General features: G+C 48.8%; 1 protein-coding gene across 13 annotated transcripts in view; it reads left to right on the forward strand.

Moving 5' to 3' along the window:
* The window catches only part of EHMT1 (euchromatic histone lysine methyltransferase 1), a 122,927-nt gene that overhangs the window by 90,296 nt on the left and 8,740 nt on the right, over positions 1-23,891 (forward strand). For 10 of the 13 annotated variants that reach the window (XM_051636444.1, XM_051636448.1, XM_051636447.1 and 7 more), the window contains 15 exons: positions 731-876; positions 3,538-3,681; positions 5,205-5,431; positions 6,131-6,295; positions 6,797-6,879; positions 8,440-8,546; positions 10,441-10,563; positions 13,244-13,345; positions 14,095-14,199; positions 16,805-16,959; positions 17,750-17,917; positions 18,310-18,454; positions 19,356-19,433; positions 20,598-20,713; positions 23,009-23,095. In XM_051636444.1, the coding sequence (XP_051492404.1) occupies positions 731-876; positions 3,538-3,681; positions 5,205-5,431; positions 6,131-6,295; positions 6,797-6,879; positions 8,440-8,546; positions 10,441-10,563; positions 13,244-13,345; positions 14,095-14,199; positions 16,805-16,959; positions 17,750-17,917; positions 18,310-18,454; positions 19,356-19,433; positions 20,598-20,713; positions 23,009-23,095 (1,951 nt within the window). The remainder of the gene's footprint in view (positions 1-730; positions 877-3,537; positions 3,682-5,204; positions 5,432-6,130; positions 6,296-6,796; positions 6,880-8,439; positions 8,547-10,440; positions 10,564-13,243; positions 13,346-14,094; positions 14,200-16,804; positions 16,960-17,749; positions 17,918-18,309; positions 18,455-19,355; positions 19,434-20,597; positions 20,714-23,008; positions 23,096-23,891) is intronic. The other 3 variants (XM_051636450.1, XM_051636455.1, XM_051636452.1) reach the window with 2 other exon arrangements.

The following is a 23,891-nucleotide window of genomic DNA, read 5'->3' on the forward strand; positions in this document are numbered from 1 at the left end:
CTCATGGGTAACCTAGTGATTGAGTTGAGTCTGATGGAGTCACAAGAACATTCCCACTGTGCCCCCATACCTGGCAATGAGCCCCCTCAGAAGCCATTACCCACCTTTAAATAGGTCTGAAAATGTTCAAAATCTGAAAGAGATGAGGAGAAGGCAAAATAACATCTGAGCATCTTGCTGCTTTCTTTGCCCTGGTTTGTTCTCTTTCCAAAATAAATAATTCTTGGTTGGCTGAGACCAAATAGTCCCAGGAATTTTGTTTTCCCATCTGTGTAATAAGCCTCTGCAAATAGAAGTTTGTGCTTTCCTGATCTTCTCAATTTATCACTCCACTAATTATTCAAATTTCCAACTATGGGTGGTTTCCTACAAATTTTCTGATGCCAGAGCAGAGTGTTTTCAGGCAGGTGGGGAGGGGAGACAAGCTGATAAAAATCTGTACCTCATTGGTGCTTTTGCTTGTTGAGGTTTTCTCAGAGTAAGCTGTTCTTAACTTATTATTCTCAATTTCAGCACAGTCATCAAGAGTGTGGCTGAACTTGGAAAAGTACAGGATGCTTTTGCAAACTCCAGCTGGTGTGAAAAAGGGGTCTTTTTTTATGGGGTTTGAATATTGCCTTGAAAGCAGTTCAAAATGGGAAGATGCCAGAGGACATGGGTGGTGTTGATAGACTAATCCTTGCTCCTGGAAAAGAATTCAGAATTGATGTACTGGTCTTCTGTATTCCAGGTCTTTCCAATGGCCCTGAAGCAATGGAAGTAGATGGTCTTCAGGAAGTCCCCCTCTGTAGCTGTCGAATGGAAACCCCCAAGAGCAGAGAGATCACCACACTAGCCAACAACCAGTGCATGGCCACGGAGAGTGTGGATAACGAGGTAGGAGCCTGTCCTTCAGCATCTCACAGGCTTTTTTTACTGAGGACCAAGACATAAAGAGTAAAAAGCTGTGCTGGGAACACGTGTCAGGTCACGCAGGGGCTCTGCAGCCTGGGAATCCTGTGGGAATGGCAGGACAAGCACCTGGTTCCCCAAGCCGAGAGCAGCCGCGCTCCGCACCTGCTGCGGGGTTGGAGGCACTGGGAAGGGAGCTGGTGTGGGCTGCTCCTCCAGAGCTGCTGGGTGGATCTCTCCTGCTTGTCCTGGCCTGTGTGGCTCCATCTGATGTAACAAACACACTTCAGGCCAAGTGGGCTAAAATACATCAGCATGCATCAAAGTGAGGAGATCCAATCAGAGGAAGCTTGGAGCTGGTTTCCCTTGACTACGAAGGAGCAGATGCAAACCTCTCCACAGCCAGCTCTTGGGTTCTGGGAACTTGGCATGTCCTGCGCCTGCTCAGCCTGCCCCAGCCTTCCTCTCTCCTCCTCCCCTCCCAAGAGGCTTCTGTTACAAAGCTTCCCATGTCCTGGCAGCCCTGCACAGCCTCCAAGTCTGGCTGAGGGAACACGAGAGGACTCAGTGCAGTCGATAACAGCCGGGCCAATTGGGCTTGACTGGATCCAGGAGTGTGGGACTAAGTGGCAGAAGTGACTCCCTCCCAGAGTCTGGAAGTGAGCCTGCAGGACAGGAACACACTCAGTAGATCCTTTTACAGGGAGGCACTTGGGTTTCTTTTGAGCTTCAGCTGATCCACAGGCACATTGTAGCACTCTGACACTTGCTGGTAGTAGGACAAGGAGTGAGAACATCCCTGGTTCTCCTGCAGGATCCCAGGAGAAGGGTGGATGGAGGGAGAAAAGAATGATCAGGTTTGCAGCTCAGCTTTACTTCTGTCAGTATGTGCTGGTACCTATAGAAAATGTCCAAAACGTGGCAAAAGTGATTTGTTGGAGAGAGAATGCCTTGGAGTTTGGCAGGAGAGAGGGGGACCCCAGGGTTCCTAAATAAACAAAAGGCATATCAGAGATTCCTTCTTGTGTAGATGGTGGCTTGACAGGTGTGTCCCTGGATAAATCAGAGAGAGGAGCAGCAAAAGCCATGCTTTATGGAAGATTCTTTTTCGTAATGGGATAAGTGACTCTCAGATGTTGTAAGAATATTCTACATGTGAATAGTGGGTTCTCCAGACTGTCATGTCCTTGGAGAACATTATATAGAGTTATGAGCACCCTGCTGCACTCTCTAATGGTTGGAAAATAGCAATTAGTCACTTTGTATTTTTTTTAGAGTTTCTAACAAATAATGTGACATCATAATGCAGGGACTTCCTCACAGGGACAGTGCAGCTTTTCATGTGTTCATCAGATTTCCTCAGCTCATAAGTAAAAATCACTGCAATGGTCCTCTCCTACCCCCCTGCAGCCCCTGGGGTCTGTGTGTTAGTGGTGATCAGTTTAGCCAAGGTGCCACAGCCACAGGTAGAGTTTGCAGCTTGAATTTGGGAAAGTTGGAGCAGAGATGCTAGGGGTGAATGCTGAGCCTAGGTTAAAATCCAGTCTCTTTTTCTGTAGGGCTGTTGATTCTGCACAAGAAGTGGAGTTTAAAAAAAATGTTAGAGAGTGAGTCTAGTTTTACTGAGAAAAAGCAGCAAGTCGGACCTCAGCAGATCAGAGGGACAGTGTTGGTGATGAGCAGGCAGTGTGTGCCTGGCTGACTCCTCAGGGTGATTTTGGTAGAGGGGTTTCCTTGGGACAGCCTTTCACATTTATGTTTCTAGTTTATGAAGTGTCCTTTGCCAAGCACCTGGGGAAAGCCAGATCATTATGAAGAGGAACTTACAGAAGCCAAACAGGGACTTGTCATGCTAGCAGGTGGCAACTGGGATGTGAACATGTGGTAGCTGTGTGAGGGGGCAGCCCAAGGAAGCCCTGGTCGTCCTGACACAGCAGAGTGAGTCACAAGCTTGGGAAACGGAGCCCCACGTAGGGAGCCTGCTGGCATTGACAGGACAAGGACATGCACGAGGAGGCAGCTTTTTAAGCCCAGAGGTGAAATCCTTCAGAAAACATGCTCCAAATGTGACTTCAGTTGAGCTCTCGTGAAAGCCTGGCTGTTCATCCCTGTGGTCTGGGCAGGGGCCAGTGCTGGATCCAGTACAGACGATAACTTCTCTGGCAACGAGGAGCAATTATTTTTCCCTTTATCTTCCTGTGACTTACACTTTTGAACAGTAACAAGATTTAGTGTGTATGGTCTGGGGCTCTTGGTCACCGACACCCGCTCTGCCTGGCCAAAGGAGAGTGTGTGCTGTGTGAGTCAGGCCCCTGGGACTGCCCCTTCTGCTGCTGCTTGGCTGGTGCCTATTTCCAGTGATGATTTTTGTTGTTGTTGTTGTTTTTTTTCCTGCAAGGAACAAGCGACTTAGGGTCCACATGCATGTTAGTTAGTAAATGATGCATTTCTTCCTGTGAGAGCAGCTTCCACAGCTTCCTGCTGCACTGCTAATGCTGTCTGGCACGCATCTGAATCACTGTGAAAAAGCCAGGGCTCATCAAGGCAGCGTGCAAAAACCAAAACTCTTCCTCCGCACAAGCACAGAGGGTGTTTTTTTTTTTTGGTCTCCAGTAATTTCATTTCCTTTAATTTCTCCTGTTCCAGCTGGGCCGATGCACAAACAATGTGGTTAAGTATGAACTGATGCGCCCGTCTAACAAAGTCCAGCTTTTGGTGCTGTGTGAGGACCATAGAGGGAGGATGGTGAAACACCAGTGTTGCCCTGGCTGTGGATACTTTTGCACTGCAGTAAGTCCGTGCTCTCAAATCTAGGGAAGGGGGTGCCTGTCGCAGTAGCTGGAAGAGCTGAAGGTAGAGGTGGTACCTAAAAGGGTTTATTGACTTCCTGGCATCAGCTCCACCTCGTTCCACAGCATGTCAGGAGGTGTTTTGAACAGGCATGTGTGTGAGGGTAGCTGCAATCGTCACCTTTGTCTTCCTGGAGACCCCAAGGGGTGTTACTGAAGGGTTTTCAACTGGGATTTCACACAATGGAAGTCTTGCCTTAGGAATTTCTTTGGAACAAGAGTGTGTTGTTTTTTATTATTATTTCTCTGTACAGTTCAGTTGCATCAAAAATGCTGTGAGCTTGGTCTGTAAATGGATCTGTGTCCTCCTGCCTGCCCATGATGGTTTAGACAGGGAACCTGAGTGATGGCACTGGAGCAAGGCAGTGTTTGAGGTCTCCTGCTGCTTCTTCCACCTCTGTCACTGAAGCTTGTGTTGGTTCAGTCCTTTAAGATGTCAGCCTCCCGGTTTGCCTGTTGGTAAAGCTGCAAAACATCAACTGAAGGTGGTGAGGAGGCTTAATTCTCTGGTGCTGGTGTTCTTCAGGATGACTCAATGGAAGATGCTACAGTAGTCTCAAGCGTTCTTGTAATAAATGGAGCCATCCTGGGTTTTCATGCTGAGTCAAAGACCATTTAAAGGATAAAAATCCTCAAAACCCTTCAAGACCTTTTGCAAAGCTGAAATAGGGTTAATTAGGTTGCTTGGGAGGACCATGAATTCAGGAGAAGTCTTCCCTTCCATGCACAGACATCTCTCAGTGACATGTTGTAGTTCACCCAGGTGAACCTGGACACGTTGGTCAGTGCTGTCCCTACTACAGAGCACAGCAGGGCTTTGGGCAGCACTGGTATCCCAGGACAGAGGGTTCAGGAGCACCTTCAGTTCAATTTGAAAGACTTGGCTGGAAAGGAAAAATAATTTTAAGCAAAGTTGCCCGAGGTGGTTGAGTGAGTGAGCAGACTCAGCCACAGTGTCGGGGTCAAGCAGCGTGTGGGGCTGGGCTGGGCAGAGATGCTTTAGGTGACACTGGGGTTAGCAACTGATTTCATGGTATTCATGTAGGTCCTTGCATGGTTTGTGCGTGGCTTTGTCAGGTAGTTTTCATGCTGCCTTGGCACACAGGTCTGAAGTTTTCTTTTCCAGTTTTGGGGGCATCCTTACAGTACACTGGCACTTCTAGAAACACAAGCGAGAACGTCAAGCATTAGAGGAAAGAGCTGGAAATGGGGACTTCTTGGTTCTGTGTCCCGAGCACAATTCAAAAAAACTTGCTTTGCAGTCCCTAACCAATGGAGTTTTTTCCCCGTTCCCTTGATTTTTGTTCTCTTCTCAAGAAGTGGCAGTGCTTGCTTTACTGTATTGGAAGCACCAGGGACAGGAGTGGTGATGAAGGAGGTGGTTGAGATCCGTGGATGAAGCGTGTAGCAGGGCTGAGGCAGGTGGTGACCACGGTGTGAATTTCCTCTCTGTGGTTTTTTTAGGGCACTTTCATGGAGTGTCAGCCTGAGAGCAGCATCTCCCACCGCTTCCACAAGAACTGTGCCTCCCAGGTCAACGACATGAGCTACTGCCCACACTGTGGGGAAGAGGCCTCCAAGGCCAAGGAGGTGACAATAGCAAAAGCTGACACAACCTCGACCGTGTCCCTGACCTACGAGCAGCAGAAACCAGCAGCTGTGGAGGGAAGGGCTGACACCACGACAGGGAGGTGAGCTTGGGAGCACGTGGGCATCTCAAACCTCAGGCCAGACCCTGCTTTCCATTGGAATGCTTGTGCTCCTCCTGATGGAGCAGAGTGCTCTCCAGTCCTGCTCTGACAAGCCAAACTCCACTCACTGCAGGAGTGGTTTGGGTTGCTTGCTGTGTTGGGGAAGAGCAGAGCAGCCATGGGGTGAGCTGGGGCCAGAGGCTGGGGGGATAGGAGGGAATCAGGACTTAAAACCATTCCTTTCTCTTATTGTTAGGAATGGAATAATAGTAGGAGGAGTTGATGTTGCCAGGTGTGCTAAGTGACAAGGGAGTTCATGCCATATCAGGCTGTAGCTCCTGACTTGCACCAGTGGGAACAAGCTTAAAGGGAGGATGAAAACTTAGGAAAACACAAATTAAGCCAGCACTGCATCGAGCAGTGCTCTGACTTCCCATCCAGTCTGATCTTGTTCTGGTGGCTTTTAGGATTTGCCCCATGTTCCTGGGTCTCCTGCAGGACAGAGTATGGAAAAATGTAATCATAGGGCGGTGCAGCTCCTTTTTGGGGCAAGTTTTTATTGAAAAGGCTGTAAAATATATTAGTTTGTGTTTCGATTTCACTTATGCTTTAAAATCCATTTCTTTTTCTTCTTTGGCATAAGGTTACACACTTGTGTATATTTAATGGTTGTGCCTTGGCTGTCTCTTTTCTCTTCAGTGGCACTGGGACACGGTTGTCAGAGGAAGACAAGCCAGAAAGTTCTGCTGCTGAGGGCTTTGACATGGCTGGGTCTTCAGTTTTTCCAAAGCCTACTACTAGCCTGTCCCAGGGATCAGTTAAAGAAACTCTGGAAAGTGCCCTGATTGCCCTGGACTCTGAAAAGTAAGAAAACCTCTGGGTCTCTCCAGCTCCCAGCAAAGTTGCTTAACCTGGAGAAAACTGAGGTTTAGCTTCTCTGGGTTTTAGCCCCACTCAGACTGGTTTCTGTTCACTTCAGTCATTTGTCACCCCCAAGAAATGACTGATTCAGAAGAGTTGTGGCTCTAAATGTCATCCTGGTTTGTCTGGAGGATTTAGTGCTTCCCTGGCCCTCCAACTGCAGCTGGAACTCCTAGGAGTACCCATGCATAGCAGTAAGACTCAGGATTTGTTGATCAGTGGTGCTGAGCAGGTGCAGCCCTCAGTAGAACAAGGCTGGCTGTCCTTGTAGTTGGAGGTTTTAAGACCTTTTTCTGGAGACTTGTTCCTGTGTTTTGCTGACACTCTGGAGCTGCACCATAAGAACAGACTCTGTCAGACACCCAGGGGGCAGTGGGGTGGGGTGAGGTGCTGGCAGTGTTCTTCAGAGAGTATTAATTATGCCTCTTTTCCCCACTTCTGCAGACCCAAGAAGTTACGGTTCCACCCAAAGCAGTTGTACTTCTCTGCGAGGCAAGGAGAGCTGCAGAAAGTCCTGCTTATGTTGGGTAGGTGGCTCCTTCCCAGGATATTGTGTGTCTGGCATTTGTGTCACCTCCAGCTCCTGCCAGGCAGCTGCCAGAGTCCAGTTCCCAGCATGGCAGCACATCATATTCCCCACTGCCCCTTCTGAGGGGAGCTGGAGGAGAAAGACACTTCTGCAAGTGTTGTGTCTTTGGGAATGGCTTCATCTTGCTGTGGAATGTGGACATGGTTTTATCCAGAGAAGCTGTTCTGTCCCAGGATGATGTACATGTGATTTTTCCAGTCCAACAGAACTTTTCATCCCTGTGCAATGGGATACTTGAGTATTTGCATCCAGTAGAGAGGTAAAAAGATGGGAGTCAGCTTCAGCTGAGACTCTTCTGCAAGACAGCAGAAGGCAAGAGCCCTTCAGTACACAGGGATGGTTTTGAGGATCCACAGTTGTCTGTCACCAGATGACTTTGAGCTGCTGACCTTGTTTTTACCTGCAGATATTCCCAAGGAATCTCCCCCTTTGAAGGACACAATATTTCCTTGGGATCATTTCCTTTCCATTCCATTACTTTGCAGTACATTTTTGGATGCTTTCTGTTCTTTTCATTTATCAGATTCTTCTGTTTTTTTCCTTCCAGCAAGTGTTAGCTTCATTGTTCCTGTCTTCAATAGCACAAAAGTGTTATTCATTGATATTTAACTATGGCCTCATCATATGCAACATGTTATCATGCCCAGACATCTTTGTCTGGCTCTCATCATCATCTGCCAGTCTTTGCACAGCTGTGAGAATCTCTGCCCAGATCCTGAGCTCGTGTCAGGAGAAGTTCCATCCACTTTGTAGGCCTGTGTTTGCAGGGATGCAGTGAGCATTGCAAATATTAATTGCAGTTGATAGTGGTGAGAAGAAAAGGCCAGGTAGTACTGACTGTTTCTTGTTTCCAACTCCTGTGTTGCTTTAAGCAGCATTTTTTTTTTCCCCTTTTTATCCTTTTGGTGTTCATAGAATGGTTTGGGTTGGAAGGGACCATTAAGGGTCATCTAAGCCAATCCCCCTGCAGTGAGCAAGGACATCTTCAGCTAGATCAGGTTCCTCCATCCAACCTGCCTTACAGTGTTTTCAGGAATGGGGCATCTCCAGACTCTCTGGGCAACTTGGGCCAGTGTTTCACCACCCTCATCATAAAAGAATTGTTCCTTATCTCTAGTCTCAATCTCCCCTCTTTTTGTTTAAAACCATCCCCCTTTGCCCTGTTGCTGCAAGTGCTGTCACCAGTGTTGTTTTTGTTGCATGGAGAGAGAAGAAGTTATGAACCTGAGGGAGATGGCCTGAGTAGAAGCTGTAATGCCTTAAAGGTATTAAATGCCATGGTGTATCTGAAGCTTTTGGCTTGTGGGCTCTTGCATATCAAATGTCCATGGGACTCCTTGGGAACTTCCTGGCTTCATTGTGTAGTGAGTTGTGTGAAGGGCTGAGGATGGGCTGGGAACCCATCCTTTAAAAGCCTTTAGGTCAGACCTGGTTCTCCTGTTACACTTTGCTCTAATCTCTGACTCGTGGTTGAAAGCATCTCTGCTCTGTTTTGCAGTGGATGGGATTGACCCTAATTTTAAAATGGAGCATCAGAATAAGAGAACCCCCCTCCATGCTGCTGCTGAGTCTGGCCACGTGGACATCTGCCATATGCTGATTCAGGTCTGTCTCCACTTACGTTCTTCTGTACAAGCAATTATCTGTGGTTTTTGGTTTCCTGCCCCACAAGGCTAAAGCACGCTTGGAAATCAGCACTGAAATGTCTCTCCTATAAAAACCTCCTTTTTCTCAGGGTTTGCTGAGGGAGGAGTGGTGGGGAGTAGTGTGAGGTCTTAGAGGACATGTCTGAAGATGTTTTTCTAGGTTGTTCTCCAAGGAAGCTTCACTGTCCAGACAATGAGCATGTGAGGCTTTGATGCAGGGCACCGTGTGGTAACCTCTGCCCAAGCAGAGGCAGCAGAGCAGGGCACTGCCAGGTGTGCCAGCTCAGGCTGGTCCATGGCAGGCTAAAGCTGCTGCCAGGTTGTTCTTTGTAATGAAGGCAGGTAGGACTTGGAGACTGGAAGTCAGCAGGCTCTGTCTTGCCTTCTGTCAAAGCCTGAGGAACTCCAGCAGGATTTTCCTCTCCAGTGTAAGTATCCTGCATATGAAAAGGAGAGAAGGAAAGGTGCAAGTTTGGCTTATTGGCTGAGATCTGTGTCCTAACTGAGGGAAGATGCTCACAGACACAGGGGTGCTCTCATTGAACCCACTCCCAGATTATATGAAGAAAAGAGGCTCTAAGAAGTTACATTTTTCCTTTTTTTGTACTGGCCTATGTTGTCTGGAGTGGCTGGAAGGATGTTGTGTTTAACCTGTGTGGCTGGAGAACCTTAAGGGCTTTCTCAAAAGCAGCAATGCCATGTCTTTGGAACCCAACCTTGTGTCAGAGCATCTGGAGTCAAGAGGCTCTCCAAGTGCTGTATGAAAATGCAGCTGTGGGCCTGCCCTGCTGCTCCCGCTGCACGTGAAGGCAACAGAGTGACTTGTGAAAGGAGCAAAATGTGTGATGCCACAAACACTTTGAACTGAGTGTCAGCAGCATTGGTTTGTTTCCAGAATCCTTCATGTTCATGTCTCTTCCCTGGTGTCTGCCTATTGCAGCAGCACAGGATTTGGCTGGGAATGTCCCCAGCTTGTTAAACTTGAAATGCCTCTTCTCTGCCTGGTTTAAATAGCTCCAGCTATTTAAAAGTCATCAGAACAAATGAATTCAGTGGGAGGCACCTGGGAGCAATGGGGCCAACTGCTTGTGCCAGGTGAGCCTGAGTCAGCTGTGCTGCAGACAGGCCTGTGCTTCCCAGGGGTGTGTGGCTGTGTGGCCTGCCAGGAATTGTGCTGTCTCTGAGATTTTCTTTTGCTTTTAAGTATTGAGTGGGTTACTGAGCTAAGCCAAAAAGTGAAAGCAGGCAAGACACATGCCACAGTAGTGTTTTGGAAAAGAGCAAGGTGTTGGTCCAAGGCACTTCATGTTGAGCTGAACATACTCTCAGAGACCTCTCTAGAAACATTACTGCTGACTTCCACAAGAGCCCATCTCCAGCATTTTTTTTGCAGCTCCCACCTCTGTTGCAACCAGTTGTTCCTACTGCTGGTGACATTGGGAAGGGCTGGTTGTTTTGTTCATTGTGTCTGTAGAAATGATAGACCAGGGAAAACAGAGCTGCTGGGAAAAGGAAGAGGCTGATTTTTTCCAGTTGGTACACAGACAATATCCAAAAAGTAGCAGTAGAAAATGTATTAACAACAAGAGCTATTTGACACCAGCTCTTGGCTTCTTTGTGTCCTGGGTTCTGGCTGCAGCAGGCAGGAGAGAGGGTAGGCAGTGTGTGCTGCTTTCCAAAACAGGCCAAGGTGGACTGCCTTCATTCCTGCTTGTTTTTCTTTCCCCCAACCTGCTTGTTATGGCTAAATTTTAGGAAAAAAACCTTACTACTAAATCTCTACTCCCACATCCTTTCTCTGCTAACCAGTAATGGTTGTAATTGTCCTTGTATTTGCCTTGGCCTCCTAACAGGCTGGTGCTAATATTGACACCTGCTCTGAAGACCAGAGGACCCCACTGATGGAAGCAGCAGAAAACAACCATCTGGAAACTGTGAAATACCTTATCAAGGCTGGAGCACTAGTAGATCCTAAGGTAGCAGTTTCTTCCTTATCTTTTTTTCCCAAAGAAGCAGCTGCCCATCTTTTCGTTCTTGATAGGTTTGAGGTATTGGTTGGAAGCAGAAAGGCAGAGGGGAAATGGACTTGGGTGTGAAGGCTTGGCAGGGCCGTGCTTATCAGCAGTGTCATTTTTGTGTTGCAGTGTCCTGGCTGTGAGCCCTTGGGGACAAGTGCTGCTACTTCCTACCTCAGTTTGTGGCAACAAACCTAGAGGTTGTTTGGTTTCATATGGGGCCACCGAGTAGCAGTACCACAAACCCACTGCAGTGAATGTAGAGTTTGATTTCAGAGTTTCCTTCTCTATAGACTCTAATAATGAGACTTTTGAGGTGACATTTTAAAATGGGCTTGTAATTAGGTGCTTGCCAAGCCAGCAAAAATGGCAGAGGAAGCTTTGCTTTCCAGAGGCCTCATGGGGGGTGTCCTGCAGTCACGCTGCAGTGGCAAAATGGGACCCCATCTTTAAACTCTACCCTTTAATTTAAACAAATACAATAAATGCAGCTGTCTGTTTGCCTTTAGCATGCTCTGCTTGCTTTGCAATCTTGAAAAATGTACAAATTGTTTATTAGTCCCATAAATCAGATGCTATTTGGAGCACAGGAGCCTTCCCCATGTGGGTTTCTTATTGGTACAACCTGGTGCTGTTGGTCGTGGCTGGGGAGCACGGCTGGGCTGGATGCTCTTTGTGCCAAGGAGCTGCCAGGGCCAGGAGGATTGCAGAAAGTACCAAGTGCTGCCCACCTTGAGCCTTCAGTGGATCCGTGGGAGCTTGGTTCTGAGCTGGGAAGGAGGGAAAGGACAGGACAGGCATATGTGGGTTCATACTGGCCACTGTCCCGAGCATCTTGGAGCAATCCAGACATCTCCCACCTGATTCACTTGTGTAGGAGAAAAGAGGGTGTTTCGCTTCTAAGGGTAAAGGGAAGGAAAGAGAAAAAAAATCCCAATCTTGCAAAAGCAAATTAGAAGCCTGAGATCACGTCTGAAGTCTAGACTAGGTTATTATGTTAATTAGTTTCTTGCACCGAATTAGTCTTCATTGGGAAAGCAGCAGCATTGAAGTTTAAAGTCATCTCCAGCCATTTTGATGAGAAATCTGGCTGTTAACTGCTGTGCTTGTGTGCTGAGCCTGCCTGCCCAGGTCCTGCAGGATGGAGGGGATGCTGAGGGCAGTGCTGGGCTGGGCAGGGGTTTCTCAGACCCCAGGGCAAAGCTCTTGACCCTCTTAGTGGGACATCAAAGCTCCATTCAGAACCTGCAGGGCCTCTCTGTTAAAACAGCCCTGCTCTCCATAGGGTTGAGAAGATGCATTTGGCTCATACTAAGCTGAGGGGAAAGCTGTGACATTACTCAGGTGTGGCAGGCACTTCTGGGCAGTAGAAACCCCTTCTTGGCCCCAAGAAGCCCACTCAGGGTATCCCTGACCCGAGATATCCTGTCCTTGCTCCCGGGGTTGTTCCCCAGCCTGTGCTGTGCTGTCCACTCTGCACCATCCCAAAGCTCTCACCTCTGATGTTGCTTCCAAGGGCTCAGCAGGAAGGAGTCATTTTGGTTTTTTCAGTCTTTCATTTCCTCCTCCTCATTTCCTGGTCTCTGGGCCTTGCTGTGTGCTAAGCTCTGGGGATATAAACGCCTGATAAAAATCAGACTCCAGATCTTTGGTGTTAGTGTGGGAGTGTCTGCCATGACTCACAGCCTGTCCATCTCCACCAGACCCTGTATTCTCAGCTCCCAAAGGCATTTTTCCTTTCAACCTTCATGTTTTTTATCTCCTGTCTCTGCAGATGGGCACGCTGGGGACTTGGTCTTTCAGGAGGCTCCTAGCCCCTCTGCAGGACACCCCTTTGCCCTGCTGCCAGGTGCCAGGATAAGCCCTCCTGCTACTAAAATGCAGCAAAAAAACTGCATAAGTGGAGCATTTCAGGTTGAGACAAGGCTACTTGAGACTCCCTTTTTACAAGGAGTCACATGGACAAGACAAGGGGTAATGGGTACAAGTTATTCCTGGGGGATTCCTATTTGACTCCAGAAGAGAATTTTTCACCATGAGAACAGTCAGACATTGGAATAGCCCCCTAAGGGAAGTGATGGATTCCCCTACATAGCACAGTTTTAAGACAGTTTGACAGGATGCTGGGCCATCTCTTTTAAGCTATGTTATTGCCTAGGAAGGCTGGACCAGATGGTCCTTGAGGTCCCTTCCAACCTGGCATCCTATGATTCTCTATGTTTCTGATGTAAAGTGCTCTGCCTCTGTAAGGGATTCCTACCTCCCCTCTCCAGCACATGGAGGAGAGTTGGAGAGGGTCTATAGGTATCATGCTGGGGAAGGGGAGCATCAGTCTGCCAGGGTTTGGGGATGGTATCTTCCTTAGGCTGTGCAAAGGTGACTCTTCTAGTAGACTTTGCACACTCACCCTCCTAATCTGCACGGGTTGCACCTCCAAGCTTTGTGTGAAGCTCCCTCAGCTCCGTGCCAGTGTTGGTTGCTGCTGCTCTCACCCCTTCTGGCAGCAGCCTGGCGACTTTTGGAGTCCTCTGCTCCATCTGTGAACTTCTCTGCTGGTTCCTGAGCGTTGCTGGTGCTGTGCAGACATGGGGAACACTGGGAAGGGCTGTCCCCTGAGTGCTTGTTCTGTGGTTGTGTCCAGGATGTGGAGGGCTCCACGTGTCTGCACTTGGCTGCCAAGAAGGGGCACTACGACGTTGTCCAGTACCTGCTCTCCAATGGGAAGATGGATGTCAACTGCCAGGTGAGGCCTTTCTGCCAGGGACAGGAGCTGCTTTTCTCAGGTCAGGCACCCAAATTTCAGCAATGTGCTGTCTGTGCAGTGGTTACTCAGACACAGCCCTGCTGGTGGAGGGGACCTCAGAAACATTAGAGGGTGACAGTGCCATGGGCATCCTGGTCTGCTGGAGAAGGGGATTCCCTCCACAGACCTCATGGAACCTTCCCTTCCTGTGCCTCGATTTGCAGTTTCTCCTTGGCCCTGAAGTTATGGGTGGAACCTGTTTCCCAAGGGTCTCTTCTTGCAGGGGGTGGGATCATAGGTGAGCTGTGGGGTGGCTCAAGCCTGACCCACCATCCTAGAACTTACCCATTGCCACGGGATGAGGCAGCACTGCATCAGGGCTCCTCATTTTGTGGGAAGGCCAGCTCCCCTGGGCTGCTCAGGGAGCTTTTGGAAGAGCTTTTTGCACAAGATGGATGTGCCTTTTGGACAGTCAGCTGTCTGTGAATGCCCTGGAGACCCATTGCCAGTGTGCTGAGCTGCAGAGAAACTCCAGCCTGCTAAGGCGGGGTTGTTCCAGTCACACTGGGCTCTGCAGGACCCTGAGGGACCTCTCCCTGCAGCAGTGTAGACTGTGGGAGGTCAGTGACATGTCCTCTGTGGCTCCCAGGTGTAGGTGCACCCTGCTGTGACTGCCCAGGGGTTTGTGAAGCCAGCAGGAGACCATCCTGGCCCTTGTGCCTGTCTCACCCTCTCCTTTCCCTCCCCAGGACGATGGAGGCTGGACGCCAATGATCTGGGCCACTGAGTACAAGCACGTCGAGCTGGTGAAGCTGCTGCTTGCAAAGGGGTCAGACATCAACATCCGTGACAATGTGAGCTTCTTCCTGAAATATGTTTTGGAAATTATCCACAATTTCTCTTTGAAAACCAAACCAACCCGAGAAGGCAGATGTTTAGGCTGAGCGCTGGGAGGTGATGGTCCCTTGACACAGGTGGTTGGGAGCAGTGAGTGAACAGTGTCTGGTGGGAGAATTCTCCTCCATATCCTGGGAAGAAGTTTACAAGCTGGCAAGAAATCCTTTTCCTCCAGCTCTTCTGACATAGCCTGTGAAGATGCTGTACAAAATGCTGCAGGCTGTGGTCAGCTTGGCCTCACTGCTCCCAATCCAGCTGGAGCTGCTCTGCTGTCACTGGGACACAGGGCAGGTTCCCCTGGAGTCCAGACTTACCAGCTCTGCATTGGTCATGGGCCAATGTGTGCTGGGCAGGGGTTGAGGTTAGGGGTGTCCTGTGTGCCTCTTGGGGGACACAAGCTCCTACATATGTTTTCCAGATGGATTGGGCAGACACTTTGCCATCAAGTATCACCAGCCTGGCTTTTCCAAGGCATAGCAGGCACATAGCCACCAGCATGGACAGAGTGTGCCCCAGCTCAGTGTGCTGGAGCTGGCTCTTGGCCTGCTCTTCACCTCCATAAATTCTGTTCAAGTGGGGCATACTCTGTACTTGAGGGAGTTGGACTCCAGGTGGAGTTCCTGGGAGCTCTGTGAGCCCAGAGCACTGCATCTTGGGCTGAGCCTGCTGATTTCACTGGGATTTTCAAGTAAACAGAGAAGACTGGGAAAAAAAGGAGAATATCCAGCCTTGTGTTCAGGAGACCCATCATATCAGCACTGTTCCTCTTGTTTTTTTCTTAATAGGGTCTTGATCTTTCTTTTCTGTCTCTAAGGATATTGAAAGCCCAGCAGTACCTGCAGGGCAAGCCTGGGTGTGAACTGGGATGCTTTGGCTTGTAGATGTGAGATAGTTTGATAAAGGAAGGGTAACTGGCTGCATCTGCACAGAGTCATTACAGTAAAGTCCCACCATCAGCTCACCCTCTGGAGTACCTCATGGCCATGTATTTTCTTGTCCAGTGCTGCTACTGCTTTTCTGACCCAAAGGGATATAAGCAGCTGGTTGACATTTGTCTCCCTAAATGCCTCATTCTGTGCTGTGGGTGCTGGCAGGGGTAGGTATGGGCCTGCTTGTCTCAGGCTCCAGCTGCTCCAGAGGAGTCTGAAGCCTCTTTTTGGGTGGAACCTTTGTTTCTTTGGCAGCTGAGCTAGTTCCCAGGCAGGTCTGGGTCTTGTGCTGTTCCTAAAAGCAAAAGTCAGGGTAGGAGAGGTGGCTCTTTGGGTTGCTGCATCACCTCAGAGCCCCAGCACCAACTCTGAACAAGCCTGACCTGTTTGATCTGCCCCAAAAGGCTTTGGCTACAAGCTCACATAGCAAATGATGAAAATCAAATCAGCTCAGTCAACAATTTACTTGAAAAAAAAAAAGTACCCTCTGTCACATATCCATTGGTGCCCTGACATGCCATGTCTCCTGATTGCAGTCATCAAGCAGCAATGTCACCTGTGCTGGGAAACATCACACTCCAGGAGAAATGTTTGTGATGATGATGATGCTGCTGTTAGGCATGTTAGTCCATGCAAGGCAAAGGAACAAGCCCAGGTGTCTGTAACCTGTTTGAGCAGCAGCACGTGATGTGCAATCAACAGCATTAATTTTTCCTGGAGATTGTGACATGATGCTGATTAGGGTGGGTTGTTATTTTTTCTAGAAGTTACCAAAATGGGAGGCAGAAGCTGTTTAAAGAGGGCTTCCCTCTCCCTGGTATACGGCAATAGCCTCCCTGTTTAAGGAAGTTAAGTTGTGAAGACTAAAAAATGTGCTTTATTTTTGCTTTAAAAAAAAAAAAAAAGGTAAAATGTAGGTGCTCATCAGTATCATTGCACTGTTGTAATCCATGTCTCCAGAGCTTGCCACTGGGAAGGGCTGGAAGTGTGCTGCAAATTGCCCTGTAACAGAAAGCAGAGTATCATCTCTTAAAATATCTCCATCAAAAAGATGAGTCTTCAGCTATTTCTAGTGCTGCTAGTGAGAGATGAGTACATACAGTATTTAAGAGATGCCTGAAGTCAGATTGATTGCTTTCCCTGGGACTCGTGGTTTGCCTTCTAGCACCTTCAGACACCCCATAGCTTGTGCTGTGCTCTTTTTCCTCTTCAGTTTTGCAGCACTGAGAGACCTGCTAGCTTTGCTGTGTGTCTAGGCTGGAGAAGTTCAACTTCTAGCCTTTTCCAGCATGTTTGTTCATGTCTGTCACCTCTCTGGTGGATTGATCCAGATTGCTTTGTGGCTCAGAGGCAAGCCGATGTGCCTTCCTGTCTGAGGAAGGGGAGGGATGGCTTTGTGTGCAGTCTGCCTGTCCCTGCCATGCAGGCAGCTGAGTGAGACCTCCCTGCTTGTCTGCACAGAGATTTCCCTGCCCACCTACCCTAGCAGCCCCAGCCAGAAGGAGCAGCACAGGGAAGGAGGCTGCCAGCCACATGTTGAATGCTGCAGGTGTAGAGCAAAAGGTGGTGAAATCCCAAAGCGATACAGTTTCAATGCACTAAACAGCCTCTATTCTGTTTTCTTTCCCTCCAGGAGGAAAATATTTGCTTGCACTGGGCTGCTTTTTCTGGCTGTGTTGACATAGCAGAGATACTGCTGGCTGCTAAGTGTGATCTACATGCAGTGAATATTCACGGGGACTCCCCCCTGCACATCGCAGCCCGAGAGAACCGCTACGAGTGTGTCGTGTAAGTACAGCTCCAGCCCTGCCCCTGCTCCCCTGGGCACTGCTTCCACCTGGGTGCTGGCTGGCAAAGCTCAGGAGAACCTTTGAAATGCCTTTGGTGTTTAAACACAGCAGAGAATTGAGATGAAGGGCATGTTTCTCCATTGCCCTGCTTGCTGGGGTGGTGGGGCTGAAGTACTAACTCCTGCCAGAAGTGGTGTAAAAAAGGTCAGAGAACATGGTCCTGGAGTCTTGGGCAAAGGGCTTGAGGAGCTGTGCTCAGCCTGGGTTTCCCAGAAGAAAGGTGTCAGGCATCTTTCATGGGTTTTTTTTACAACTAGCAGGGCATAATATGGTAACAGGGCTTTTCCTTTGCTTCATCCCTGCTATGAATAAAGTCATCGCGTGTCCTCACCACAAGCTGGTGAGTGTAAGCAGAGGCCAAGTCCAATACCCATGGGACTTTTGCACTCCTGGCCTACTCTTCCCACCCCATATCTTTCCCTACCAGAGAGAGTTTCAAGCCTGTCTGAACTTAGGCTGGTACCAGCAAAGTATTAGTCATGCCTGAAGCAGGGCAAGGTTTGCCCAGAGCTCTCGTGGGTGCCCAAAGCTCCAGTCTGTGGCTTCTGCCAGCGCCTTCACGTAGAAGGATTCACTGAACCATGCTTAATAAAGAAAACTCAGGTGATTATTCACTACTACAGATTCTTTCTCATCCATTAAGGGCTGGCTAGAGGATGTGATTCAGCTCATTTTCACCTTGCGTGGTTTCTCTTGGGGGATGCTTATCGTCTCTCGCTGTTTTGCAGTCTCTTTCTTTCCCGTGGCTCGGATGTCACTTTAAAGAACAAGGAGGGTGAGACTCCACTCCAGTGCTCCAGCCTTAACTCTCCAGTCTGGGTGGCCCTACAGATGAACAAGACTCTCAAAGAATCATCTACTGAAAAGCCTGTGCAGATAGATAAGGTTGTGAACAGGTGAGAAGTCAGCTGGCTTTGCTTGTGGGTCATGAGGCAGAGCCCTTGCGTGGGGGAGGCTGAGACCTGCTTTGAGAAAGGGCCTTTAAGTAAGGGCATACTTAGCTTTTTTAACCAGTGTCAAGGTCAGTTTGAGCTTAGCAAGAATTAAGCACATGCTGAGTCAGTTGGTGGTTTGTAAATTCATCCTCCAAATGGAAATACTCGCAAGCAAAAAGAACAATCTATAAGGCAGGGTGCAAAAAGATGAACTGTGTTCCAGTGTGTTTTTCTTTCAGGCTTTGAATGCTCAGTGATCAAAGACAGTAATTCTGCCCCAGGATGGCATTTGAGTGGCCCCCTTGTTTGGAGGAATTTTTCTTCTGTGACCATTCTCTTTCTCCCACTGACAGAGACATTGCCCGGGGTTACGAGCGGATCCCGATTCCCTGCATCAACTCAGTGGACAATGAGCCTTGTCCCAGCAACTACAAATATGTTTCACAGAACTGTGTCACCTCCCCCATGGACATTGACAGAAACATCACTCATCTACAGGTGTGTGTCCACCTGTTTTATCCTGTCACCACATCTGTGTTCAGGGATGTTGCACCTCAGGGGTTTGCATTCAAAACGGGAGTGTCTAGTCCTAGTATTGCTGTCAAATTCCAGCTCTTGCTCTTGGAGATGGGATTCTGCTTTTCAAGACAGAACCTAACCTCTGTGTTCAGCTGGGTGCTGTAGCATCAGCCATCTGGCACTGGCTGGTGTGGCTCTGTTTGTCCTTTTCTTGTGTTCTGTAGCTGGAGAGTTAGGGAGTTGTTGGGAGATCTTCCTCCTGCTGTCTTCCTGCTGTCTTCAGCGTCCAGGACAAGGTTTTCATTGGGATACTGGGAGCCCTCAAAGGGCTGGGTTGTCAAGGCAGAGGTGGGAAGTGTAGGGTGAGCCCTCTCTGGGTGCAGCTCTCAGGAGGCTGAAGTGAATTTCCAGTATCCAAGCCCTGTTGTGCAGCAGCTGGTGGTGGGACCATGTTGGCTTGGGGAGGAGTTCTGGGGAAGCCACCAGCTGGAGCAACCCTGGGGGAAGAGGCAAAGCAGCAGGGGAGGACTGAGGCATCATGGCGCATCATCTCCCAGCTCTGGTCCCTCCTTGGAACTTTCCTTGGCCTTGAGTACAGCTCACAGGGCATGGAGGGAGGTTAGTAACACAGGGGCACATGCTTGCATGACAGGTGAAGATGACTCAGGGTGGGATCCTTTCCTGCAAGCCCTTGATGTTCATTGTGCACAGAGATAAAAAATGGAGTAAAAAAGCCACTGACCTGATGAGGCTGGTTTATCTTTCTGACTAAAGAGCTGCAGCGGGAGAAGCTTTGTGGTTTCTTCTCAGACCCAGCCACAGAAGTTGCTCTTTCAGGTCTGTGTGAGCAGTGGAGTTAACCCCTTGTCTTCTCTTCCAGTATTGTGTGTGTATAGATGACTGCTCCTCCAGCAACTGCATGTGTGGCCAGCTCAGCATGCGCTGCTGGTACGATAAGGTGAGGACACCAAACCTCTCTTGGGCCAGACCAGGGTCTGTGAGCTGAACTTTGCACAGTCTGGGGTTTATAGCAGTACCTTAAGAGCAGATCCTTGCACAGCTCCTCTACTTTTTGTCTTCAAAAGCCTAAAGTTGCAGGCTCAGCTTTGAGATGTAGGTGATAACAACAAAAGTGTGGCCTCAGGGCAGCTTTTTTAGTGTTACTTACTTGTGTTAATGTCATGCCAACTGAGCCATTGATTATACCCCTGTGATGGAGAGTGTTTAATAATCCATGTGTGAAATCAGCTTCCATTTCAGAGCAACACAGAAGATGCTCTGTATGGTATGTAAACAAGGGGAGGGTGACAGAGGGGTTTGCTGCCTGCTTTTATGGATTGGGATCCTTCTGGGTGAAGGCAAAGTAAAGATGTTTTAACTGCAACATTGCCAGAAGCCTGGTTTGTTTTGGGTAAGTAGCTTCAATCCTCCAGGGAGGTTTTGAGGTTAGTATTTGGACAGGTTCTGCTAAGATCTGTGAATCTCTGCAAGTTTCTCCCAGTGAAAATACTGGCATCTCTCTTTGCTTTGGAGCTGTTTTATTTATACGTTAATAAGTGATTACAACTTTGCAGCCTTAACAGCCAAATTAGTTAAGAATGATGATCTGCATCTGCTGCTTCCTTAATCCTGTATGGTTGGTAAATAATTGAATTTAGCTTTTTTGGAATTTATCTGGGAAGATACTGTGGTTTACAGAACTTGGGTGTATTGGCCTCGTAATCTGGAAGTTTAGGCTTTATTCCAGAGGCAGACTAAGCATCTGCTTCTCCCATCCAGCACCACAAAGTGATGATAATGATGATGCACTCTGCTTTTTTGCACAGCACTGTAAGATTCTTCTTTTTTTTTTTTTTGGTGGTGCATAGGGTGCTGCCAGGCAGCAAAAATCTAGACAGTGTCTTGCTGTTTGTCAGCTGTTGCTGATGGTCGGGGCAGAGGAAAACCACCGCGGCGCTTGAGGTCTGCCTCTGGTTTTGGGGAGGTCAGGGCACGCCTCCTCCACCTTGGGGATCTCTGGGCTGTTCTTACACTCAGGAGTTCCTGCTCTTGGCCTGCCTCTGGTTTGGAGGGGGCACGGGAGCAGACAACTAACCCAGCCTTGAATGCCTCTCCTCCTCAGGACGGCCGCCTCCTGCCCGAATTCAACATGGCTGAGCCACCCCTGATCTTTGAGTGCAACCACGCGTGTTCCTGCTGGAGAACCTGTAGGAACCGGGTGGTGCAGAACGGACTCAGGTGAGAAGGAGGATCCAAACACAGCTTATCTTGGTGAGGCCAACAGCAAACCTGAGCTTCCTGGCTCTTCCAGTTTCAGCTCACTCATAAACCCACAAAACCCAGATGAGACAGAAGCTGGGGCAGGTGCCACCGTGCAGTGGTGGGATGCAAGTGGGTTCCTGTGTGCTGCTGGTGGGAATGAAGCAGCAGCAGGTTGATGAGCTCAATTAATACTTGCACCCTGCCCGTGATGTGGGAACTGTGGCATCCTTTCACCAGCCTGACCATAAAACACATAAATGGTTTGTGGGTTTGCATGAACAGCCTAGATACAACTTTTCGTGTGTAGATCTGTGAAGAAAGCAGCAGCAACAGGAACTGCAAAGCTTTCATTGAGAAGATCTTGTAGGTTACCAGTCTACTAGAAATATAGGGCAGCTTGTCCAGACTTGGCTGCTTAAAATTTCCAAATTACTGGCATGACCCCCCCGAATGGGATTCCTGTTGGTCTCAGTGCTGCACATTAGCCTGTAAGGATTTTGGTGCCAAACTGAAAATGTTTTGATTTGGACCTCTGCTGTGGAGAAGTTTGCCACTGCACTGAGTGTTATCAGGACAAACTTCAATGGAATCCCACTGGAAAACAGAAAGACTTTAGCTAATGTTTTGTAGCACTGACAGTGTTGGCTTTTTGCAAGCTTTGTAGTTTCAATGACATTTTGCAGCTTTAAAAATAAGGAACAGGCTCGATGCGTCTTGACAGAACTTTACCCCTTTGTGGTTTTCCCTGCCAAGCTCCAGAGCTCCAGTGTCTGTGTGGGTGTTTATTTAGGAGCTGTACAGTTAGAGCTCTTGCTTTTGCAGTTTTTGCCTTGCTCAGGTGTTTTTCTGAACGGTGGGAAGGGTTGGAAAGCCAACGATGAGCCTGGGAGAGTGGCTTTGTCAGGAAGCTGGTGCTAAGGTCGGGTGCTTGGTGGGCCTGTGCTGGAGGTCCCTGGGGAGGCAGTGGAGAAACCTCCTGTGTTTGGGTTGCAGTGTGACACTTGGGTTGCTTCTGCTCCATTTTCAGTGGTTCCTTTATCAGATTTGCCCCAGCTCAGCTCTGCTCAGCAGTGCACATGTTTTCATCTGGCAGGCTGACCCAGCTTGATTGGGAAGCTGAGGTGGGATCCATGGTCCCACTCCTGCCAGTGTTGGCCCCAACAGCAAAGCCTGAACCAGAACTTGGGTTCTGCTCTACTGTGATGGACAAGGCAGAGCATGGGGGAGCTTCCTCAGGCCTGTGGTACAGTGTTATAACTGGGTGAACCTGAGTTGTATTTTGCCCTGGTGAAGGCTGCAGGAGCTGTGAGCAAATACAAGAAAATGCACAGCCCCCAGTTTGAGCTGACAATGCCAGGAGGGAATGGGTGGGGAGAAGAGAAGTACTGGGAGAAGCAACAGGGTGAAGTTAAGGTGAGCATTAGATTTCTCTTTATTCCAATAACAGCATTGCTGAGAGTGGGTTTTGGTTCCCCTGGGGACAGAGCAAGCCTTCCCTAGCCCTGCAGAATGTTCATCCTGCACTTAACTCAACTCCTGGCTGAGCAGGAGGCAGAATGACTTACAGGATTCTTTCTCTGCCCATAAACTCCATCAGTAAAATTCCACAGAGCAGCTCTTACACCAAGAAGTTTCAAGTTGCAGCGTTTCTTCCTTGTCTTTCAGCCAAGGCAGCTGGATATGATGGAGTTGCTAAATGCACCGGCCTCAGCAGAGGGCAAAGGGGTCAGGGCACTTAGCTCAAGGTGTTCTTAGTTCACCATGAGGTCCCTGCCCTCCCCTCAGCACCCCTCCCTGCAGAGCTGCACTGCCTGCAGTTCCCTTCCACCTTCCCCTGAGTGGTGGGTGTGTGCATGGAAAGGGAGAGAAGTGCTGGGATTCTGGTGTCCTACGTGTAAATCATCCACGGTGTAGTCACACAGCATCCCATCCCCTGTCCCCCTCCCCAGCCTTTAGCATGTCCTGACCCTCAGTTTGCACCTCACAAAGTGCTGCTGGGCAGGGAGAAGGGGTTGATGAGCATCCATCCCTTGTCCCCAGGCAGCCCCCATCCAAGCACCTGCCCATGTGCTTGGAGCAGCAGTGGGAGTGGAGCGAACCCACTGTGGTGCCAGGGTGAGAACTGGGTGGGGGGGATCAAATATTGAAAGTTTCTGCTGATAAAATCACATGATTCTGTGGAAAGTTGATGGGTTTTTGCTGGTCTCTCCAAACATTTCTTGCCTTGCTGTGGAGTGCTGCCATGAACCTGGCTTCATTTCCTCTTTCCAGGACTCGATTGCAGCTTTATCGGACGCAGAAGATGGGCTGGGGTGTGAGGACAATGCAAGACATTCCACTGGGAACCTTTGTGTGCGAGTAAGTCATTCAGCTTTCATTAGCTCCCATGGATGCATCTCTTCCCCAGGGCTGGGATGGTTTGCTCCTCTTCAAGGATTGGTTTTCATGCAAATCAAATTGGCATCGAGCAGAGCTGCCCTCAGAGGTTTCCTGACTCCATTTCCTGCTCTGTTTGTCCTTTTCCTGCTAGTGTGGAGCTTTCTCCACCCCTCTCTGTCTTGCTGGGATCTGTGCTCAGCTCTCTTACCCCTCTGAAACACAAGTGATTGGGGTGGGGGGGGGGAAATGCATTTGGGTTGTGCTGTGAATGTGCTCAACTCGTGTTCATTGTGCATATGGGACACTTCAGGCCAAGCCAATTTGGGACAACTTTTTAATCCTGGATTTTTTTTCTGTTTCAATACTGACTTCTCAGGAAGTTTTCCAGTGTCACTAAAGCTCTGGCTTTAGTCTGATTCAGCAGCACAGTAAAGCATTTGGTGTTAAGCACATGTTTCAGCCCTGATTCAGTGGAGTGCTTAAGAACAAAAGTGTTCTTTATGTAAAATGAAAAAAACTGCTGTCCAACCCCAGAGTTTTTAGGCTTCAAAGTGGTGTATATACTTCATTAAGTATTTTGGAAAGTGTTTTCTTCGTTGCCATAAGACAGTGAGTTAAGACTTTCTAAGTATGTCTACACTCATGCCCTTCATGGAAATAGGTGCTGGGGTTTCTAGAGCTAGTGGGTGGTGTTTTATAGAACTGGGTTGGGAAATTAGGGAAGATTTTTACAGAATTAAAAGAAAATAAGGAAAAGAATCTGCAATGAATTGGC

Source organism: Apus apus, chromosome 19 (assembly GCF_020740795.1).
Source record: "Apus apus isolate bApuApu2 chromosome 19, bApuApu2.pri.cur, whole genome shotgun sequence".
NCBI lineage: Eukaryota > Metazoa > Chordata > Aves > Apodiformes > Apodidae > Apus > Apus apus.